This window comes from Aulonocara stuartgranti (genome assembly GCF_965226115.1).
Source record: "Aulonocara stuartgranti genome assembly, chromosome: 15".
NCBI lineage: Eukaryota > Metazoa > Chordata > Actinopteri > Cichliformes > Cichlidae > Aulonocara > Aulonocara stuartgranti.
Window position 1 is genome coordinate 33,689,923 of NC_138951.1, and position 20,346 is coordinate 33,710,268.

Consider the following 20,346-nt stretch of genomic DNA (forward strand, 5'->3'; position numbering starts at 1 on the left):
AAGAATGGTGACACATGTTCGAAATTTGTTGCGGTTGGTATCAGTCTCTTTTCATCCTAAAGGGTCACTTCTCTTTCAACCCAAGTTTCCCAAGAAGGAGTTCCTTCTCAGAGTGTCCTACATGGAGATCTACAACGAGACTGTGACGGACCTGCTTGTCGACAGCTGGAAAAGAAAACCTCTAGAAGTCAGAGAACAAATCAATGTAGGTTGATCATTTAGATGACTAGATTCAGAACGCTACTTAGAGGTTTGGTTCTCAGCATTTCTGTGTTAATTCCAAATCGCTAGCAGTGACGTGTCTCAGACTCTAGGAGTGCTGTAATGCTATGAAGTGTAGTGTGCTGTTTTACATGAGCTTTGTATGTTAATGATTACTGTTTGCAGAAAAACATCTATGTGGCTGATTTGACTGAAGAGTTGGTTACATCTCCTGCACAAGTCCTAGCATGGATTCGGAAAGGAGAAAGTAAGACATGCGATGAATTCCAAGAGTTTTTTTTTTTTTTCTTCTTAGTACAGGCCATAACAAGCAATACATTTTCTGTACCGTCCCTCTCCAGAGAACCGACATTATGGCAAGACAAAAATGAACCAGCGGAGCAGCCGATCGCACACTATTTTCCGGATGGTAAGAAGCATATAGCTACAGTCATGTGGGAGTCTATGGAAATGCATTTCTCACAATGGACTTTTTCTTAGATCCTGGAGAGCCGGGAAAGGAGCGACCCAGCATCAGGTGAAAGTAGTGATGGAGCCATCATTGTGTCTCATTTGGTAGGCTACCTCTCTTTCATTGTTGGCCTGGTTTGTCTTCTTTCCTTTGTTTGGTAGCTAACGGTTTTGCTTCATCTTGCAGAATTTAGTGGATCTGGCCGGATCTGAGAGAGCAAGTCAAACTGGAGCTGAAGGTAATGTGGATTTAAATCCAGCATTTTTTGTTTGTTGAATATGGTTGGATATCATTTTGGGGTAACCTTGCAAGTGTATGCTGCAGTCTACACATTTTTGAGCGATCCAGTTTTCTGCTTTATGTTCTGTGTCCTAGGTACACGTTTCAAAGAAGGCTGTAATATAAACCGCAGCTTGTTCACGCTCGGCCAAGTGATAAAGAAACTGACCGACGAAAACCAGAAGTAAGTAAATAATTGAGCTGACGTTTGGTACTCGATGTGGGAAACGCCACACACCCTGCAAATATGATATTGTAACAGTACTGTCCTTCCCTCACAGTACAATGTTGTCAACTGCAAATTATTTCCTATTTTTTCCAATAACAGAGTTATCTTATTTCATTCATATTGAAAATGTGACTGAAGTTGTCCCGTGTTGGATGGTTCTTTGGTTGAGCCGATTTAATGCAAGTTTGTTACCTTATCTCAGGATGGTTATGCGTGAGATGAGTTTGTAGCATTTCCAGAGTATTTTAATGGTTTGAGATCCTGCTTGGTGGTGGTGTTTAGATGGTGCCCAAGTGTCATGTTTTCATACTGTGTACTCCCAGCCCCCCCCCCACCCCCCCCCCCACCCCCACTAGCAGATGGCCTCCCCTCCCTGAGCCTGGTTCTGATGGAGGTTTCTTGCTGTTAAAAGGGAGTTTTTCCATCCCACTGTCGCCAAAGTGCTTGCTCTTAGAGGGTTGTCTGATTGCTGCCTTTTTCTCTTTTTTATTGTAGGGTCTCTGACTTGCAATATAAAGAGCCTTGTAGCAGTTGTTGATTTGGTCCTATACAAATAAAACTGAATTGAATATGGCATTCGGTATTGCAGCAGAAATCAGGCAATGTTTTTCCAATCTTCTATTGTCCATTTTTACTTTGAGTTTTTAAACCAGTGGCAACCAGTCGGAAAACTGCTTCTCACTGAATATTTCCTTTTGAGATCTTTCTTTGTAAAACCTAGAAAAACTAATGAAGTACTCTGACCAGCTCATCTGGCCATGGTCAAAGTACTGAAATCATTTTCAAATATAAGCGGCGTCTCTGTGAGCAATGAGCTGTAGTTTTGTCTCATCTAACCAAAGGATGTGCTCCCAGTCCAATTTTTTTCAAAGGGCCAAAGAAGCCTTTAGAGAGCACGATTTCAGCCACAACAAAAATTAAGTGTGTATTTGTGTTGAACACTAAATGGAAAGTGCAGATATTCCCTAAATATTTTCTCTTCAGGGGTTTCACCAACTACAGAGACAGTAAACTGACCCGCATCCTGCAGAACTCGTTGGGTGGGAATGCTAAAACTGTCATTATCTGCACCATCACCCCGGTCACTCTGGATGAGACCCTCAGCACTCTACAGGTAGGGAGAACATGACTGACTGTTATGTAATCCATTTGAAAAATGCTTTCAGACGAGAAATTGTGTAGTACAAACTTTATTGTCTTACACAGATGATAAAGTTTGTGTGAAATAAAAGTTAGCTGAAGCTTTGACGTGTGAACCACTGAGAACATAAACTGCTAAACACTTTAACCCACCTGCTGTGACTTCTTTGCAATAGTTTGCAAGCACAGCAAAGAAAATGAAGAACGACCCTCACGTAACAGAGGTGTCAGATGATGGGGCTCTGCTCAAAAGGTATCGCAATGAAATTGCAGAACTCAAGCGACGACTTCTCGAGGCAAGTGTCTCCACTTTTCCTCTTCTTCCTCCAGCAGCACTGATCTGCACACACTGACCCATGCACATCTCATGCAGGTTTCTTCAGTCACGCAGACCACTGTGACAGAGAAGGAGGTTCTCTCCCAGCTGCTCCAAGAGAAGGATCAGCTGCAGAGAGAAAAAGAGGGCCTGAAGAGAAATCTGGCCAATCTCCTTGTGACAAGCTCAAATCTGGTCCCAGTCCAGAAGGTAACTGTGCTGAACCATGAGCTGCAGTTCTCTGTATGTTCGCTTTAATCACAACATGTGTTCTTTATCAAGATTCCAAGCCGCAGGGTTACCTGGGGAGGAAAGATGGTAAAACTTGGCCATCCATCTGGCTGTGTGGGGAGTTTCTCTGATCTCAGCTTTGCAGAATCTTTCACTCAGAAGAGAACTCAGTCAGATTTCTCCTGCCTGATGGAGCTGGGTGAAGGTAACGAGGAGCACAAAGGATGAATATTCATGCCACGATGGAATTTTGCTGGGGTGTTATTTTTATTTTTTTCATATTCTTGCTCTATTTTAACAGACGATGAGGACTTTGACTCCAACTGGGGAATTCCAGATGAGCCGTCAGATGAAATGGAAATGAGTCGAAGCTCTGTGACTGTTCGTAGCTTGGGAGACAGGTACGTGTCTGAGCAGTTCTGTCACCAATGAAGCCTCGTATTCTCAAACTTAAAAGCCATATCAGACACCAATCATTTATTTGTATTTATTATCGAACGTGCCTGTGGGTTACCCTCAGTCGTCCAGAATTCACTTTACCCACTTGAAATGAGGAAAAATGCTCCCTTGGTCTGTACTGCTGCATTGTATCGTGATGGGTTAGGGGCCTTCTACGGCCTGTCTTCTTGAGATTGTGCTGGGAGACACAGCAGCTGTTCAGGCAGTGACATGTATTGATGTGCCAACCTGGAGGAGTCAGACTATCTGTGAAACCTCTGTGGGGTCCATGTATTCCCCTGTGCTACTGACTGTTGCCAAATGAAAAAGTAGTAAAGGAATGTTGTTGTTGAGTCAAATGTGTTGCTTATGAGTGGGTGCTGGTATTCCTATTGTGTCCTTTAAAAGGAAAAAGGTTTTTTGTGCTCACCAGCTGAACTTTGTTGTGTGAGTGTTCGTTGCTTCTTTCACCTGACTTTTTTTGAACTGTTAGTCTGTTGGTTGCTTAATGGGCAATCTTCTGAATTGTTAAAGGGCTTTGACAAGTCAGTAAACAGTTTCCATGGTAGCAGCAATGACTCTTGACTCTTTTTTTTTTTTTTTTTTTTCTGGTGTTTTCTTAAGCTGCAGCAAATTTACTTCTCAGAATCACTGTAGAGAGGGTGAGGTGCAGAGTGGTGTAAGTGGACTGATTCTTATTTAGCACTTTTAACTCTCCGGTTTATACAACATGCCACGTTCACCCAATGCATTTTAAGTGCTAACATTCCCACACATTCATACTCTGATGGATGCATCGGGGAGCCAGGGATTGAACCACCAACCTTTCCAGGCAGTAGATGACCTGCTCTACCTCCTGAGAGTTTAGCAGGACTCTGGGTCTGAGTTAGACTGTTGAAAAAATTGGCGTATCCATTTCCTAGTGTCAGAGGTTTATGATGTCTGTGGTCTTCACTGGAATGTGTTTGAGCTCATGTGGTCCATGAAGAAGGACACTGTAAAGTCCAGTCTACCAACTGCATGACTTTGAGAGGTCTGACAGATCTGTGTCACCCCAGCCCCAAACATTTGTGTTGTTCATCAAATAGATGGCAACACATTTTTCTTCACCTACTTCTAAGGTGCACGGAGAAGAGAAAGATCTGATGATGTGAAGACTCCTTCACATCATTCTCCTTTCTACGTCTTAAAGTAACACATACTCAAAATTACACACAAAATGCAAATAAGCTAATATAAAGTAAGTACAGGAACATTAAAAGGGGGAGGTCCACCTGGACCCTGATTAAGGCCACAAGCCGGAATGCGCCGGTCACTTAATAAAGCTGTTCCCTAATACTTCAAGTGCCGCTGGAGTCGTCGCATCATGCGCCATCACTGTGTGCTGGCGTGTAACATAAACATGTCCCGGTTGCTTTTTTTTTTTACAGTCCCAGAGACTTCATGTCTCCTGATCGTCTGCAAGAACTTTCAGGCAAAGTGTCCAGTCTGGAGATGCAGCTGGAACAGGAGAGTCAGGACAAAGAGACGGCCCTGTCAAATTTAGATGTGTTAAAGGGCAGAGTGGCAGAGCTGCAGCTGGAGCTGGAAACGGAGGTGCAACATAGACAGGAAGCACTGGAAAAAGTGCAGACTGGAGAACAGAGGAGAGCAGCGCTGGAAGCGCTGCTGCACACTGAAGCTCAGCAGAGGCTGGAGGCCACACAGAAAGCTGACACGTTGGAGCTGAGAGTGATGGACTTGGAGAAACAACTGGGAGAACACAGTGACGTGGACACTGAGACAAATGAACAGGTATGCTGTGTTTGACTCGGGCTCTGTCTGCCAAGCGTCACATTATCATCACTTGTCTTAATCTTCTGTTTTTCAGATGAGAAAAGAGTTTGCTGAGACCATCCAGCTTTGTGAAACTTTGGCGTCAGAGAAGGTAAGTGTAAGGTGAAGAGGTTAGAGCAGTTACAGCAAATATCCTATGCTTTCTGTAAAGGGGCAGACGGATTTTCAAACAAAGCCCATGCTGCACACTGCTCTAAACTCACTCTCAGCTTTCTTAACACTGGAGTGTTGAAAGCCCTCAGTGCAGTCGTCTGACGTGGAAACTACAGCGGTGTTAAACTGGATGATACTGTTACAGGACTTGGTGGCTGCAGAGCGAGACTACCTGAAACAAGAGCTGGGCATGTTTATAGAGCAAATGGAGCGTCTGGAGACAGAGAAGGCTGCTGTATTACAGGAGCTAGAGGAGAAGAGGGAGATGGACGAGTTCAAATCTCTAGAAGAGGGGTGCAGGAAGGAGAACGAGGTAACGAGGAGAACTTTCTCAGATCCACTGACAACAAAGTTTCACAGAGCTGTTTATCAAATATGTTTTCAGCTCACTATGTTCACTTTGCTTCTGGAAACTTGCAGAAAGAGTTAGAAAATGAAATTGTAAGCTTGAAGAAAGCTGTTGAGTCCTCTGAACTCCAGCGTATGCAGCTCCAGGTAAGATGAGTGGACGTGTAGAGTTTATTGATCCGAAACATTTTGATTTGATTTGTCTTTAAGCTTTTGTTTCTTCTTTTGAAAGAATGAAATCAAGACTCTGACTGAACAGCTGAAGAAGAAGGAAACAGAATTTGCACATGAGATGGAGAACCTGGTACGGCCAGTATTTCAGTCACGTGACGTGGAACATCATGTAGATGTGACACTGTGGAGTGTGCATCTGTCACATGTTAGAAACCAGTAGCACCTCATGCTCCGAGCATCCGTCTGTCTGGAGCAGTAGATGGGCCAACACTGCAGTCTTACCGATGTGTGTGTGTGTGTTTGTGCTTAATATCAGTTTATGTCATTAACCTGGAATAAACCAGGCTGTTCTCACGCAAAGTGTGCTTGCTTACACTTGCTTACAGTCTTAGCAGGCTAACATGTCCCATCTGAGCGCTGACAGGGTGCTGAAAGCAGCAGCAATCTAACGACGGCACAAGCTAACTGTTTCATGTTTTCTTGTTTCAGGGCAGTAAGGACTTGGTGCAGGAGGTGCTGAAGCTTCGCCGCTCTCTGGATGATGCAGAGCTGCTGAGCAGAGACACAAGGAAGGAGTGGGCTGTCCTACGCAGTCGCAGCATTTCTTTGGAGGAGACGAATGTACGTAATCAAACACTAAAATGACAAAAAATTATTTTTTGCAGCACATCTATCCTCATTTTAAAAATATTCCAGGAAGTGTGAGCCAACAATGGCAGCTGTAAGCGATTAATGCATCTCCTGCTTCTTGACGATCTCGTCCAGGTGACTCTGACTGCCAGCCACGAGAAAAGGGAGGCGGAGGTGAAGAGTCTGCGTTTTCAGCTGGAGACGGAGAAGTCGCGTTACAGAAAGATGCAGAGCGATCTCCAGAAGGAGCTGAATGTCGCATTTGATGAGAACACAAAGCTCACCACTCTGCTAGATGGCAATGTGCCTAAAAGTAGGTTTCCACGTGTTGCATTTATAGACTGTAGCCCATCATATGAACCTGCCCCTCGTAACATTTGCTCCTTCTCCAGATCTGATTGACAGCATAGAGCTTGAGAGAACTGTTGCCAATCTAAATAAAGAGTTGATGGCATCTCGTCAAGTGGAGACGGCCTTGAGAGCTCAGCTAGATGAGCTGGCTGTATGTCAGACTCTCCCAGATAAAGTGGACGCCTTGGTAAAGCAGGTGAGGCCCAAATATCCTCTAAAGCCAATCTGACATCATCCAGTTGGGGGGGAGGGGAGCATGAGCACGTTTGCAGAGGGTCATAACTAGCACCAGAGGTTATTCAAATAGAAAGTGAAGCAGCTACTAGGCTCTTCATTTGCTGCAGCTGCTGAGACAAATGTGAGGACAGGTACTTGTTTGGTGTACTTGGTGGAAACATTGGGAAGTACAGGCATGCTATAATATATATGATATAATAATGAGTCAAAGGGAAAGCCTTTCAGTGAGGCTGAGGGAAGTGTCGGCTTAGTCATCCAGGATAAAAATCTCTGGATCGGGCTTAAAAGGATATCAAGTTTAATAGTTCTCCAGAGTGTGTGCAGTTATGTCTGAAGAGACAAAACATTTATACGTACGGCTTTCCAAACAACTGTTGTCATGTTTTCCTTCAGCTTGAAGGAAGTGAGCAGAAGCGAGGAGCTCTGGAAGGAAAACTGAGCGACGTGCAGCAGCTGATCAAGGATTTGGAGGAGAAGCTTGCTGACAGCGAAGCTTCCAGAAGCACTGAGGAGGAGATTAGCAGAGAGCTTCAAGAACAAGTATGACACTGATAGCTGCTCTTATTACAGCTGAGCACATGTGCAACCATTAGCCCATCAACAGAAAAAGAGTTAAAATCATTCGATAATACAGTTTAGCTGATATCATTCAACTGCACATGTGAGTGTCTTGAAGACTGTGATTCGTATAGCTATGACAAAAACAGAATTGTATGTATTTATTTAGATCAGCCAGTTAAATGAAGAACTTCGGTGTGTGCGAGCTGAGAAAGCCGAGCTCCTGTCCGAGCAGAGCACTGCTGATCAGAGGTTTGCAGAGGAGACGGAGAAGCTGCTCTCTGCTGTAACATCTGTGACCGCAGAGAGAGACGAGCTCAGGTTGAAGCTGCAAGAACACGTGGACAAGGTGAGAGAGTGGTCAGTGTTTCTGTAAGAAATGTAGGACAACCAGATAACACTGGAGTATCTGTGAATTGCCCCTTTACTGCGGTGGAGGCGTTTGTGGGTCGCGGTAAACTCAGGGGCCATGTTGTCAGGGGTCTTAGAGATGGGTTGAGAAGTTCAGTCACTGGGGTGGAGTTCAGTAGAGCTGCTGCTTCTCCGCATCAACAGAAACCAGCTGAGGCACTTCAGGCATGTGACAAGGATGTCACCTCAGCTGGTCTGGGTCCTACTGAGAGGAAACCCAGCGTGTACCCAGGACACGCTGCAAAGGTTCCATCTCTCGACTGGCCTGATCTGACCTGTGCTACCCTGCATAAGTTGTAGGGGGAGGTCTGGCTCCTCTGCTTAGACTGCTGTCTCTAACCTCACCTTAATGAGCATGAAAAAAACAATTTTCCGTTTTATGAGGCCTTCTGCTGACATGTTTATCTGTTCGGATATGAACTGTGTTGTACTTGAACTTTGTGACTTTTATGTGTGAAAAGCGATACACGAATAAGTTGTTACGTGATGTTTGCTTGTTTTCCAGGTTGCTGAGATGCAGGTTGTTCTACCGTCTGTTCAGGATGAGCTTCAAACACAAAAAGAAAAGAATTCAGATCTCGTGAAAGCTCATGAGCAGAAAGAGTCTTATTTAGGGGAGAAGGTAAGTGATATGTTATTTCAGGCTTGTTGCTCAGTGTGTGGACTCTAAATGAGTCCTCGAGTCAGAGTTGTGACAGCTGGAAATGTGACAGATGCTGAGGCTATCACAGGAGCTGCAGTGTGTGCGAGATGAGAAAGAGGCTCTCCTGATGACGACCTTTCAGAGGGAATCGGAGGATGTGGAGAAGCTGAGCGCTACCTTGGCTTCTCTCACTGCTGAGAGAGACCAGCTCAGGACGGACCTGCAGGAAAATGTGGAAATGGTAAGTTGCTGTTTCTACTCTTCCTTCGTGCTACTGTTCTTCTATCAGGTTTGTGTCAAAGCAAACTTTTTTTTTTTTCTCTCTTTACAGATGATTGTGAATCAGGAGGAACTGAGGACGGCCCTGGGGCAAAACGGCGAGCAAAAGAAGCAGATCAAAGAGCTAGAAGAACAAATATTGAAGCTGGATGGGCTTCCCAGTGAGCACAATGATAAGCTGGTGGAACTGCAAACACATGTAAGACTTTCGGGGTGCTTTTCTCTGTGTAGCATACATGGTCAGGAAGACGTGCCGATCTAATGTCATCTCTAACCACACCCAATTATAAAAGTCAATTTTTCAGTGACTGCTGCCTCTTTTAAGTAATAAAGTATTAAGCACATGGGAAGAGACACATTGCAGCACTACAGAATGCACAGATGAAACTCTTTTGTGTGCTTCAAAATGCAAGTGGAGCTCGTTGGGGTTGTTTAGATTTGTTTTCACTGACAGGTAAAGGCTTTGACTGAGGAGCTGGAGAGTGTGAGAGTAGAGAGAGACAGTCTGCTGTCTGAGAAGGAGCTCAGCACTCAGACCTCCACAGAGGAGATGGAGAAGCTGCTGTGCAGAGTGACGTCTGTCAGCGAGGAGAGAGACGAGCTGCAGGAGATCCTGGAGGGTCTGACGCAGGAGAAGCAGCAGCTCCGAGCAGAGCTGGAGGACAGGGTGGAGATGGTTTGTAATCAGTCCATTTATTTATTGATTCCACCCCCTTTTTAAACACAGGCATGTGTTTGCTTAGCAGTAGACTGAAACATTATCTTGAGATTTTTTTGACAATAAGAAAAATGTCACTTAGCAAACAGCATGCAAACCTGCCTGTTCGGGGGCAAGAAATAAACAAAAACCTTGCTCTTTCCTTTCCCCGATTGAGCAGCTGCAGGGTGCTCTGCAGGCTGTCACAGAGGAGAAGAGCCAGTTGGAGGGTGATCTGCAGCGTAGTACAGTCACGGTGAGGGTTTTGTTTTTGGTCACACTGGGAGTGTCAAACATTTTGTCTTTCATTTGTTGAACAAATACCTTATTTTCCCCTTTTATTTTTAGGCTGCTGAGGCTCAAAGTCTCATGCATTCCCTTCAAGAGCAGCTCAAAGAACAAAATAAAAACTGCGATCTCGAAAGAGTTGGTCAAGAAACGCAGGCTCAGCTGAAACTACAGGTTTGTTCCCTGCAACATGTTTCACTAAGCTGGATACCTGCTGTGCCTTGGAGGTAATTGTCCATGTTTTCTTACTTTCAGGTCGAGGAGACCAACTGTCTACTTCAGTGTCTTCAAGAGGAGCTAAAGGAGCAGAAACAAAAGCTGTGTGATCGTGTGCAACTCTATGAGCAAAAGGAAGTGGACTTTACACATCAGGTGACTTACATTGAATAACATTCATCATTAATGAATGAAGTTTTTAAATTTGCTCTTTTGTCTACAACAATAATTTGGGTACCTTCCCTTTAACAGTTAACGAACCTCTCTGAGGAGCTTGACAGCGCCCGAGCAGAGAGAGATGCCCTGTTGCTTCAGAAGGAACAGACAGAGAGCAGACCGAGCAGTGGCAAAGATGCAGGCAGTACCCTCCAGTTACAAGAGCTCACAGACCAGGCAGGACTAAGTTTCTATACTTGCTTTATTCTAACATGTGTACAGTCAGCAGTTTTACTGTGTGCATCCCTTTGTTACTTTCAGCCACCATTTTCATGTCTTTCACTGTTTAAAGTCACAGTTTGGACTGACCTTTGTGTTTCTGCACAGATTCAGAGACTGACTGAGGAGCTGGAGAGTGTGAGAGCAGAGAGAGACAGTCTGCTGTCTGAGAAGGAGCTCAGCACTCAGACCTCCACAGAGGAGATGGAGCAGCTGCTGTGCAGAGTGACGTCTGTCAGCGAGGAGAGAGACGAGCTGCAGGAGATCCTGGAGGGTCTGAGGCAGGAGAAGCAGCAGCTCCGGGCAGAGCTGGAGGACAGGGTGGAGATGGTAAAAGCTTAACCAAAATCAGAATTTCAGTATTTATTTTTTTAGCCCGGTTGGGTTTTCTGATGAGTGCACACAGTATGATATTTGCCCTGTATGCCATCACCATCATGATCCTAATTGTTGGATTTTAAATCAATTTTAAATTTAAAGATTGTTTTTACTCAGGACCTTCTTGCTGTGCGGCAACAGTGCTAACCACCGTGCCACCGTGCACAGCAAGAAGGTCCTGAGTTCAATTCCACCATCAGGCCGGGGTCTTTCTGTGTGGAGTTTGCATGTTCTCCCCGTGTTTGCGTGGGTTCTCTCCGGGTACTCCGGCTTCCTCCCACCGTCCAAAGACATGCAGCTTGTGGGGATAGGTTAATTGATTAATCCAAATTGTCACTAGGTGTGAATGTGAGTGTGAATGGTTGTCTGTCCCTGTGTGTTAGCCCTGCGACAGACTGGCGACCTGTCCAGGGTGTACCCCGCCTTTCGCCCTATGACAGCTGGGATAGGCTCCAGCGCCCCCCGCGACCCTGAAAAGGATAAGCGGAAGCGAATGGATGGATGGAAGATTGTTTTTACTGGCCTGGGTCTGCTGGAGGTTACTTCATGTTAAAATAGAAGAAACCTCCAGCAGAGCTGTCACCAAAGCGCTCACTCATAGGGGGTCATGTGATTGTTGGGGTTCTCTGTTTTCTTTGTATTATTGTAGAGTATTTACCTTACACTATAAAACAGAAAAGCGCTATATAAAAACAATTTGCTTTTATGTCAAATCAACGTGCACTACTTTTGTGTTTGCATTTGACTTACAGCATCTCACTGGATATATTGTTTGTTTCAGTAGATTCATACTTGGTATGTCATCAGCAAATGTTAAATGGACTGGTCCTTATGTAGCGCTGTTCTACTCTGAGCACTCGAAGCGTTTCATACAACTTGCCTCATTCATACAAGCACTTTTTTCTTTCTATGCTTAAGTGCTGTCTATCTAATATCCACATGTATTCATATAGCAACTTCTTGTTGGTGTCTTGCCCAAGAATATCTGGCATGGAGAGAAATGCCAAGCTGCAAGCGTCAATGCTCACAACGAGATTGCTCCTGGCATCACTAGAATACCCCTCTACCACGATGTGGTGGTGGTCATTCACTATTTGCAGCAGTATTGAAATCAACTGTGTTGCCTTTGCCTCCTTTAGCTGACACACAAGTTCACACAGACACAGAGCTCCTCCCCTCACTAACTAATGAAGTAGTTGACGTTTGTCAACACTTCAGGAGGAATTTTAGAGATCAGTAAAACTAAGCTAGTAACCTATTAAGCAGTTGTCAGTCAGTTATATATGAGCCTGTACATTGTTACGTTGCTCCGCCTATCAAAAAGTCTGCACCTGCACAAGTATATCACCTATCAACGGTTATCGGACTGACGATTGTCAATTGGAAAATTTTTACATATCGCCCAACCTTAATTTAGTGAGTTCTCTGATATCTTTATCGAGTTTGAATTTCTAACATCGTGACGGGATATCAGATTTAAAGAGATCCATCCTAAACCAGAGCAGTAGAGCCAACTGCATCACTGGTCTGTGATGCCCTTAGATGTCCGGGGCTGCACGCGCGCCACACTGAGTGGATCAGCATGTGTCTACCCTTCGCCGAGAGGCGTGGGTAACCCGTTGAACCCCACTCGTGATACGGATTGAGGATTGCAATTATTTCCCATGAACGAGGAATTCCCAGTAAGCGCAGGTCATAAGCTCGCGTTGATAAGTCCCTGCTCTTTGCACACACCGCAGGGTGGCTGTAGCTCAGGATGTAGAGCAGGTCACCTACTGTCGGTGGTTCGATCCCTGGCTCCTCCAGTCTGCATGTCAAGTATCCTTGGGCAAGATACTAACCCCAACTTGCTCTCCGATGCATCCATCGGAGTATGAATGTCGTTAGAAAAGCACTAAGTGTAGATAAAGTGCTTGTGAGAATGGGTGTGATTGGGTGAATGAGGCATATTGTCTTGAGCGCTTTGAGTACTCCGTGAGAGTAGAGAAGCGCTATATAAGAATCAGTCCATTCAACAATTCAAACCAGTGTTTTAATCTCTGCAATATCGTGATCAATAAGGCATATTAACTATTATATAAAAAAAACTTAACAGAAGAAATTTTAATGTGGTTTTTCTTAAAACATCAGTTATTTGTGGCAAAAATTCTAGGAATCTTGTACAAAGAAAGAAATTATACCATAGCTACGGCATAACCACAAACCCATTAATAAAACCCTTTATTTGTAACCTGCACCTCCCTACAAGTGTCACACACGGCCTGTTCCGTGCGTTGAGTCCTCGCGTGCATTTCTAGCCAATGTTTTACAGAAGTTTTTGAATTCATCAGTGAGAGAAAAATACTTCTCTCTGTGTATGGAATAACCGTAGCATTGCTGAAACTATCAGAGTCGACTTGTATAGTCATGGTGGGTAAAACTTTTCAGATGACTGAGAACCAGGAGGAGCTGAGGGTTTCTCAGGAGAACATCAGAATCCTACAAGATGAGATCAACCTGCTGAAGAGTGAAAAGGCAGACCTGGAGAGCAGGCCGAACAGTGGCAAAGATGCAGGCAGTACCCTCCAGTTACAAGAGCTCACAGACCAGGCAGGACTAAGTTTCTATACTTGCTTTATTCTAACATGTGTACAGTCAGCAGTTTTGCTGTGTGCATCCCTTTGTTACATTCAGCCACCATTTTCATGTCTTTCACCGTTTAAAGTCACAGTTTGGACTGACCTTTGTGTTTCTGCACAGATTCAGAGACTGACTGAGGAGCTGGAGAGTGTGAGAGTAGAGAGAGACAGTCTGCTGTCTGAGAAGGAGCTCAGCACTCAGACCTCCACCGAGGAGATGGAGAAGCTGCTGTGCAGAGTGACGTCTGTCAGCGAGGAGAGAGACGAGCTGCAGGAGATCCTGGAGGGTCTGAGGCAGGAGAAGCAGCAGCTCCGAGCAGAGCTGGAGGACAGGGTGGAGACGCTGCAGTCTGAGGTCTGATTGACAGCTCCAGCTTTTCTTCTCTCCTTCTCTTCCTTACCACCAAACAAGTGGCAGCAGATGGTCGCCCCTTGCTCAGCCTGCTTCTGCTGGAGGTTTCTTCCTGTTAAAAGGGAGTTTTTCCTTCTGTCCTTTGCCAATTGCATGTTGATAGCGGCTGTCTTTATGGTACAATATGAAGCCTCTTTTCTACACAGTGATGTGTGTTATATAGACACATATTACTGTCCACATCAACTGTGATGAAGAAGTAAATTCAACACATGCACAGTGATGAGGAAAATGTGCTCCTTCAGAGAAAAACAACATCTTTGGTGTTTTTTAGCTTCATCAGATTTTCAGACTCCGTACTGTTAGTTTCACTGATCCATCTACATAATAAGTGTAGTGATTCTCCCAGGACTGATACAGGTGTAGCAGTCCAATAGTAGCTTTCTACTGTACTTCATGTATTTGATTATTACTGTAAGACTCGCTGGTATTCACCTTGTCCACTGGATTGATGTCTTTCTGTCCTTCCAACCATCCATGTGACCGTAAGGAATAATACTGGTGACGAACGTGTCCCTGTCTTATTCCACGCTGCTAATAGCAATACAATACTTTCTGACCTCAGGAGGTTCTCAGTCGGTCTTCTAGCGTCCGTAGATCCTAGTTTTCACTGGGAGGTGTTGTACTGCAACGTTCGCTGCGTTTCTGTCTCATGGACTTTTTGTAGTCTTTTTGGATTTTCTCATGTTAATGACATTTAGTTTTAGGGTGTCCTCAGTGCAAGAGAGCTGTTTGTGCAGAAAGACAGGGTCATTGATCTGCCTGTGTTCTTTAAATCAGCAGGTTCATGTCTTATCTTGCTTCTTTAAATATCAATGACATTTCATTTAAGTGAAAAAGCCAATCGTGTCTTTTACAGATAAGGACTCTGACCGATGCATTGAAAATGGCTGAAGCAGAAGGAGCACGGCTGCTGTCTGAGAAGGAGCTCAGCACTCAGACCTTCACAGAGGAGATGGAGAAGCTGCTGTGCAGAGTGACGTCTGTCAGCGAGGAGAGAGACGAGCTGCAGGAGATCCTGGAGGGTCTGAGGCAGGAGAAGCAGCAGCTCCGGGCAGAGCTGGAGGACAGGATGGAGACACTGCAGTCTGAGGTCTGTGATTGACATCTCCAGCTTTTCTTCTCTTCTTTTCCCCTCACCCCTTGGTCGCCCCTCCCTCAGCCTGCTTCTGCTTTCTTCCTGTTAAATGGAATTTTAACAAAATTTATTTATTTATTTTTGTTAAGGTCTGGTTACAAATACAAAGCAAAAAAACTATATGTGTAAAACTCTGCACTCAACTTCCTTGGCTGTGTGTGAGTTTCAACTTACGAGTACAAATTTTGACCCAATTTTTCCTCCTTTCAGCTGATTGGGCAATGTCATGTAAATCACAAACTTAACAATCCAATCAGAGAACAGATGAGTTTGGCTGTTAGTGGGGTGCTTTACTGCTTTACCTCAGGTCCTGGAAGGGTAAATGCCCTTTCACGTGCCAGCGTTTTCCTTCATCACCATGAATGAAAACATTCTGTGTATGTCAGAGTTCAGTTAATTTTTATGTCACAGGTTTACGTGCTTACACAGGGACCTCCAGAGCCTTTTCAACAGCTCTGTGGACTTCAGAGGGAAAGCTGTATTGTGGAAATGACACACTCTTCACTGGTCGGGATAGTTACAAAGCTTTCTTCGTTGTGAATGTGCGATACATGTTTTTATTGAACATTTAAAGATAATACAACACAAACTCTTGTAGAGGATATAAAGTCGGAGAGATCCATGCTTTGAAACGACAAGGAGCAGGCGCATCTAGTACACTTAGAACTGGTGCAAAAAACGACAGAGTGCAGCGGTCAGTGCAACAAATTTTGGATCCTTAGCTGCCACGTCTGTTGTCAAAGGGCCTTTATGCTGCGCAGTGTGACTCGCAGCAATGGTCCCTGGTCAGCCCTGACTTTGTGTTAAAGTAGTACTAAAGTAATAATAGTATTTCTAACCACTGGTACACCACAACTTTATCCGTTCAACAGCTACTGAAGTTGTAGGGGGAGGTCTGGCTCCTCTGCTTAGACTGCTGTCTCTAACCTCACCTTAATGAGCATGAAAAAAACAATTTTCCGTTTTATGAGGCCTTCTGCTGACATGTTTATCTGTTCGGATATGAACTGTGTCGTACTTGAACTTTGTGACTTTTATGTGTGAAAAGCGATACACGAATAAGTTGTTACATGATGTTTGCTTGTTTTCCAGGTTGCTGAGATGCAGGTTGTTCTACCGTCTGTTCAGGATGAGCTTCAAACACAAAAAGAAAAGAATTCAGATCTCGTGAAAGCTCATGAGCAGAAAGAGTCTGATTTAGGGGAGAAGGTAAGTGATATGTTATTTCAGGCTTGTTGCTCAGTGTGTGGACTCTAAATGAGTCCTCGAGTCAGAGTTGTGACAGCTGGAAATGTGACAGATGCTGAGGCTATCACAGGAGCTGCAGTGTGTGCGAGATGAGAAAGAGGCTCTCCTGATGACGACCTTTCAGAGGGAATCGGAGGATGTGGAGAAGCTGAGCGCTACCTTGGCTTCTCTCACTGCTGAGAGAGACCAGCTCAGGACGGACCTGCAGGAAAATGTGGAAATGGTAAGTTGCTGTTTCTACTCTTCCTTCGTGCTACTGTTCTTCTATCAGGTTTGTGTCAAAGCAAACTTTTTTTTTTCTCTCTTTACAGATGATTGTGAATCAGGAGGAACTGAGGACGGCCCTGGAGCAAAACGGCGAGCAAAAGAAGCAGATCAAAGAGCTAGAAGAACAAATATTGAAGCTGGATGGGCTTCCCAGTGAGCACAATGATAAGCTGGTGGAACTGCAAACACATGTAAGACTTTCGGGGTGCTTTTCTCTGTGTAGCATACATGGTCAGGAAGACGTGCCAATCTAATGTCATCTCTAACCACACCCAATTATAAAAGTCAATTTTTCAGTGACTGCTGCCTCTTTTAAGTAATAAAGTATTAAGCACATGGGAAGAGACACATTGCAGCACTACAGAATGCACAGATGAAACTCTTTTGTGTGCTTCAAAATGCAAGTGGAGCTTGTTGGGGTTGTTTAGATTTATGTTTTCACTGACAGGTAAAGGCTTTGACTGAGGAGCTGGAGAGTGTGAGAGCAGAGAGAGACAGTCTGCTGTCTGAGAAGGAGCTCAGCACTCAGACCTCCACAGAGGAGATGGAGCAGCTGCTGTGCAGAGTGACGTCTGTCAGCGAGGAGAGAGACGAGCTGCAGGAGATCCTGGAGGGTCTGACGCAGGAGAAGCAGCAGCTCCGAGCAGAGCTGGAGGACAGGGTGGAGACGCTGCAGTCTGAGGTCTGATTGACAGCTCCAGCTTTTCTTCTCTCCTTCTCTTCCTTACCACCAAACAAGTGGCAGCAGATGGTCGCCCCTTGCTCAGCCTGCTTCTGCTGGAGGTTTCTTCCTGTTAAAAGGGAGTTTTTCCTTCTGTCCTTTGCCAATTGCATGTTGATAGCGGCTGTCTTTATGGTACAATATGAAGCCTCTTTTCTACACAGTGATGTGTGTTATATAGACACATATTACTGTCCACATCAACTGTGATGAAGAAGTAAATTCAACACATGCACAGTGATGAGGAAAATGTGCTCCTTCATAGAAAAACAACATCTTTGGTGTTTTTTAGCTTCATCAGATTTTCAGACTCCGTACTGTTAGTTTCACTGATCCATCTACATAATAAGTGTAGTGATTCTCCCAGGACTGATACAGGTGTAGCAGTCCAATAGTAGCTTTCTACTGTACTTCATGTATTTGTTTATTACTGTAAGACTCGCTGGTATTCACCTTGTCCACTGGATTGATGTCTTTCTGTCCTTCCAACCATCCATGTGACCGTAAGGAATAATACTGGTGACGAACGTGTCCCTGTCTTATTCCACGCTGCTAACAGCAATACAATACTTTCTGACCTCAGGAGGTTCTCAGTCGGTCTTCTAGCGTCCGTAGATCCTAGTTTTCACTGGGAGGTGTTGTACTGCAACGTTCGCTGCGTTTCTGTCTCATGGACTTTTTGTAGTCTTTTTGGATTTTCTCATGTTAATGACATTTAGTTTTAGGGTGTCCTCAGTGCAAGAGAGCTGTTTGTGCAGAAAGACAGGGTCATTGATCTGCCTGTGTTCTTTAAATCAGCAGGTTCATGTCTTATCTTGCTTCTTTAAATATCAATGACATTTCATTTAAGTGAAAAAGCCAATCGTGTCTTTTACAGATAAGGACTCTGACCGATGCATTGAAAATGGCTGAAGCAGAAGGAGCACGGCTGCTGTCTGAGAAGGAGCTCAGCACTCAGACCTCCACCGAGGAGATGGAGCAGCTGCTGTGCAGAGTGACGTCTGTCAGCGAGGAGAGAGACGAGCTGCAGGAGATCCTGAAGGGTCTGAGGCAGGAGAAGCAGCAGCTCCGGGCAGAGCTGGAGGACAGGATGCAGATGGTAAATTAGTGCTATTCTAAAGTGACCGAGAACAGGAAGAGCAGCCTGGAAACTTGATCACATTTTCTCATTCATCTGCAGATCTCAGCCATCCAGGACAAGCTGAGTCAGCTGAACATGCAGCAGCAGCCTGAGAGAGGAGAGCAAGAAGCCAAGCTGCAACAAGACGTAGGTCCCAGTCATTTTCTGCTTGTTTCGACTGTGGATGCTTACATTAGTATGAAAGCTGTGGGGAAGCTAGCCCGACCACCTACCACTGACACACATTTAATGTTACAAATGCACGTCGGCATTCCCTGCATAAGTGTATCCTAACCTCTGCAGCCTTGCCTACACCGAAGAAGTGCATGTCGATTTACTGAGTGCTCTCGGTTTTTGATCCTCCAGCTGGTGGTTTTTGACAATTTTTCTAAACATGGATGAGCCCCACTTTCAAAACCTTTTCCATTGGTCTAAATGGGTTCCATCCCAGTTAGCACTGTTGTTAGCTGTGTTGCATGCTCACACCTCGACCTGCTCTGTTTTTGTCAGATACTGCAGCTTAAAGAGCAAGTTCAAATGCACACAGAAAGACGCGCTCAGGCTGAAAGTGAAGCAGATGCAGTGCAGCAGGTGAGTCTTTGCTCTCATTTGTTTCCTCTTTTTAGAACCATAATTTTGGATTATGATAATGCAGTCCACAGCTCCTCTAATCTGCATGCTGAATTATCCTTGGGCAAGACACTGAACATAGTGTGCGGATTACTGAGACGTGTGATGTAAGCACCAGTCCATTTATGATTAAAAGCTGAGGACTGAGTTGGAGAGTGCTGATACTTCCTGTCTTGTATGGCAGGGACACAAACATGGTGCTCTGTTCAGTATTGCTGTAAAACAGTGGTTCCCAAATTGTGAACTGAGGCCCCTAGTGGGCTGCAGTAATAATGCCCCTTTTCCATTATTCCCGACTTGGATTGACTGGTGTGAACGTGTGTGAATGCATTCATCAGAGCTCAGGTAAAGTAGAAAGGCACTATATTTAGGTGGACTGGAGGGAATCTCATATTTTAGCTAGCTTGTCAGAAGTGACATTCTTTAATAGAGAGTTTCTACGCAGATGAAAAGCTGGAATGTCAATTACACGCAAGAATAAATCGCTGGCATAAAGTTGAGGATGGCTAAATGCTGACTGTGATTTTATTTTCATTTCCAGTTGCTCAGCGAAGCGAACGCAACCATCTCTGCTCTCAGAGAGCAGCTCAGCAGGTCAGAGCCGAGCACCAGCGGAGCTAAGGAGCTGCTGTCGTCACAACTGCAAGACACACAGCTTGAGGTAACGGCTTCACTGACTGCTCTGCAGCTCAAATGTCTTTCTAGCATGCAGTGTGATCATAACTCTGATGCTACCTGGTTCTTGTCATTATAGGAGTCCTTCAAAAGGTTCCAGCAATTCATAAACACTTGTTGTAGTTATGACAATATAACTCAGGACAAGGGCCTGAGGGAGCGGCGTTCCCTGAAGCATCCTCTTCCCAAGGCCACCAAGGATGCCTATGATGCGGTCTTTCAGCTGGGACAGTCAACTGATGAAAATCTCAGAAAAATTCAAGTAACTGGCTGTAGTTTGACTGTACTACAAAATTTCCTAAATATGCTGGTCTTTGAATGAAGTCATCTCTGGTCCTTTTCCCACAGGAGCTGCTGCGTGTGAAGGCACTTGGCTACAGGAACATTTTTGAGGAGCTGGTGAAAAACGACTTGGCCGTCTTCGAGGAGAGACGGCTGCAGGATGTGCTTCTATGCAGAGCGCAGGCGCCCAGCCACTCTGTTCAAGTCAAGGGCTTTGACGCACTGTGGCAGCAGAGACTGCCTGAGCTGCTGGACAGGAGGCAACTTTACATGGAGGTGAGCCTTCTGCCCTGCC

General features: G+C 44.9%; 1 protein-coding gene across 1 annotated transcript in view; it reads left to right on the forward strand.

Moving 5' to 3' along the window:
• cenpe (centromere protein E) overlaps positions 1-20,346 on the forward strand; it is a 28,193-nt gene that overhangs the window by 1,958 nt on the left and 5,889 nt on the right. Inside the window, exons 5-47 of the mRNA XM_082504743.1 lie at positions 86-205; positions 388-469; positions 564-631; positions 703-777; positions 860-911; positions 1,049-1,136; positions 2,166-2,295; positions 2,498-2,617; positions 2,695-2,847; positions 2,920-3,073; positions 3,170-3,269; positions 4,737-5,100; positions 5,177-5,233; positions 5,441-5,608; positions 5,716-5,790; positions 5,876-5,947; positions 6,307-6,438; positions 6,583-6,760; positions 6,840-6,994; positions 7,429-7,575; positions 7,763-7,942; positions 8,510-8,626; positions 8,718-8,888; positions 8,979-9,125; positions 9,381-9,602; positions 9,805-9,879; positions 9,972-10,085; positions 10,167-10,283; positions 10,380-10,520; positions 10,671-10,892; positions 13,368-13,529; positions 13,680-13,913; positions 14,830-15,063; positions 16,201-16,317; positions 16,409-16,579; positions 16,668-16,814; positions 17,072-17,305; positions 18,222-18,443; positions 18,525-18,611; positions 18,975-19,055; positions 19,636-19,755; positions 19,849-20,031; positions 20,118-20,327. Coding sequence (XP_082360869.1) covers positions 86-205; positions 388-469; positions 564-631; positions 703-777; positions 860-911; positions 1,049-1,136; positions 2,166-2,295; positions 2,498-2,617; positions 2,695-2,847; positions 2,920-3,073; positions 3,170-3,269; positions 4,737-5,100; positions 5,177-5,233; positions 5,441-5,608; positions 5,716-5,790; positions 5,876-5,947; positions 6,307-6,438; positions 6,583-6,760; positions 6,840-6,994; positions 7,429-7,575; positions 7,763-7,942; positions 8,510-8,626; positions 8,718-8,888; positions 8,979-9,125; positions 9,381-9,602; positions 9,805-9,879; positions 9,972-10,085; positions 10,167-10,283; positions 10,380-10,520; positions 10,671-10,892; positions 13,368-13,529; positions 13,680-13,913; positions 14,830-15,063; positions 16,201-16,317; positions 16,409-16,579; positions 16,668-16,814; positions 17,072-17,305; positions 18,222-18,443; positions 18,525-18,611; positions 18,975-19,055; positions 19,636-19,755; positions 19,849-20,031; positions 20,118-20,327 — 6,198 coding nt within the window. The remainder of the gene's footprint in view (positions 1-85; positions 206-387; positions 470-563; positions 632-702; positions 778-859; positions 912-1,048; positions 1,137-2,165; positions 2,296-2,497; positions 2,618-2,694; positions 2,848-2,919; positions 3,074-3,169; positions 3,270-4,736; positions 5,101-5,176; positions 5,234-5,440; positions 5,609-5,715; positions 5,791-5,875; positions 5,948-6,306; positions 6,439-6,582; positions 6,761-6,839; positions 6,995-7,428; positions 7,576-7,762; positions 7,943-8,509; positions 8,627-8,717; positions 8,889-8,978; positions 9,126-9,380; positions 9,603-9,804; positions 9,880-9,971; positions 10,086-10,166; positions 10,284-10,379; positions 10,521-10,670; positions 10,893-13,367; positions 13,530-13,679; positions 13,914-14,829; positions 15,064-16,200; positions 16,318-16,408; positions 16,580-16,667; positions 16,815-17,071; positions 17,306-18,221; positions 18,444-18,524; positions 18,612-18,974; positions 19,056-19,635; positions 19,756-19,848; positions 20,032-20,117; positions 20,328-20,346) is intronic.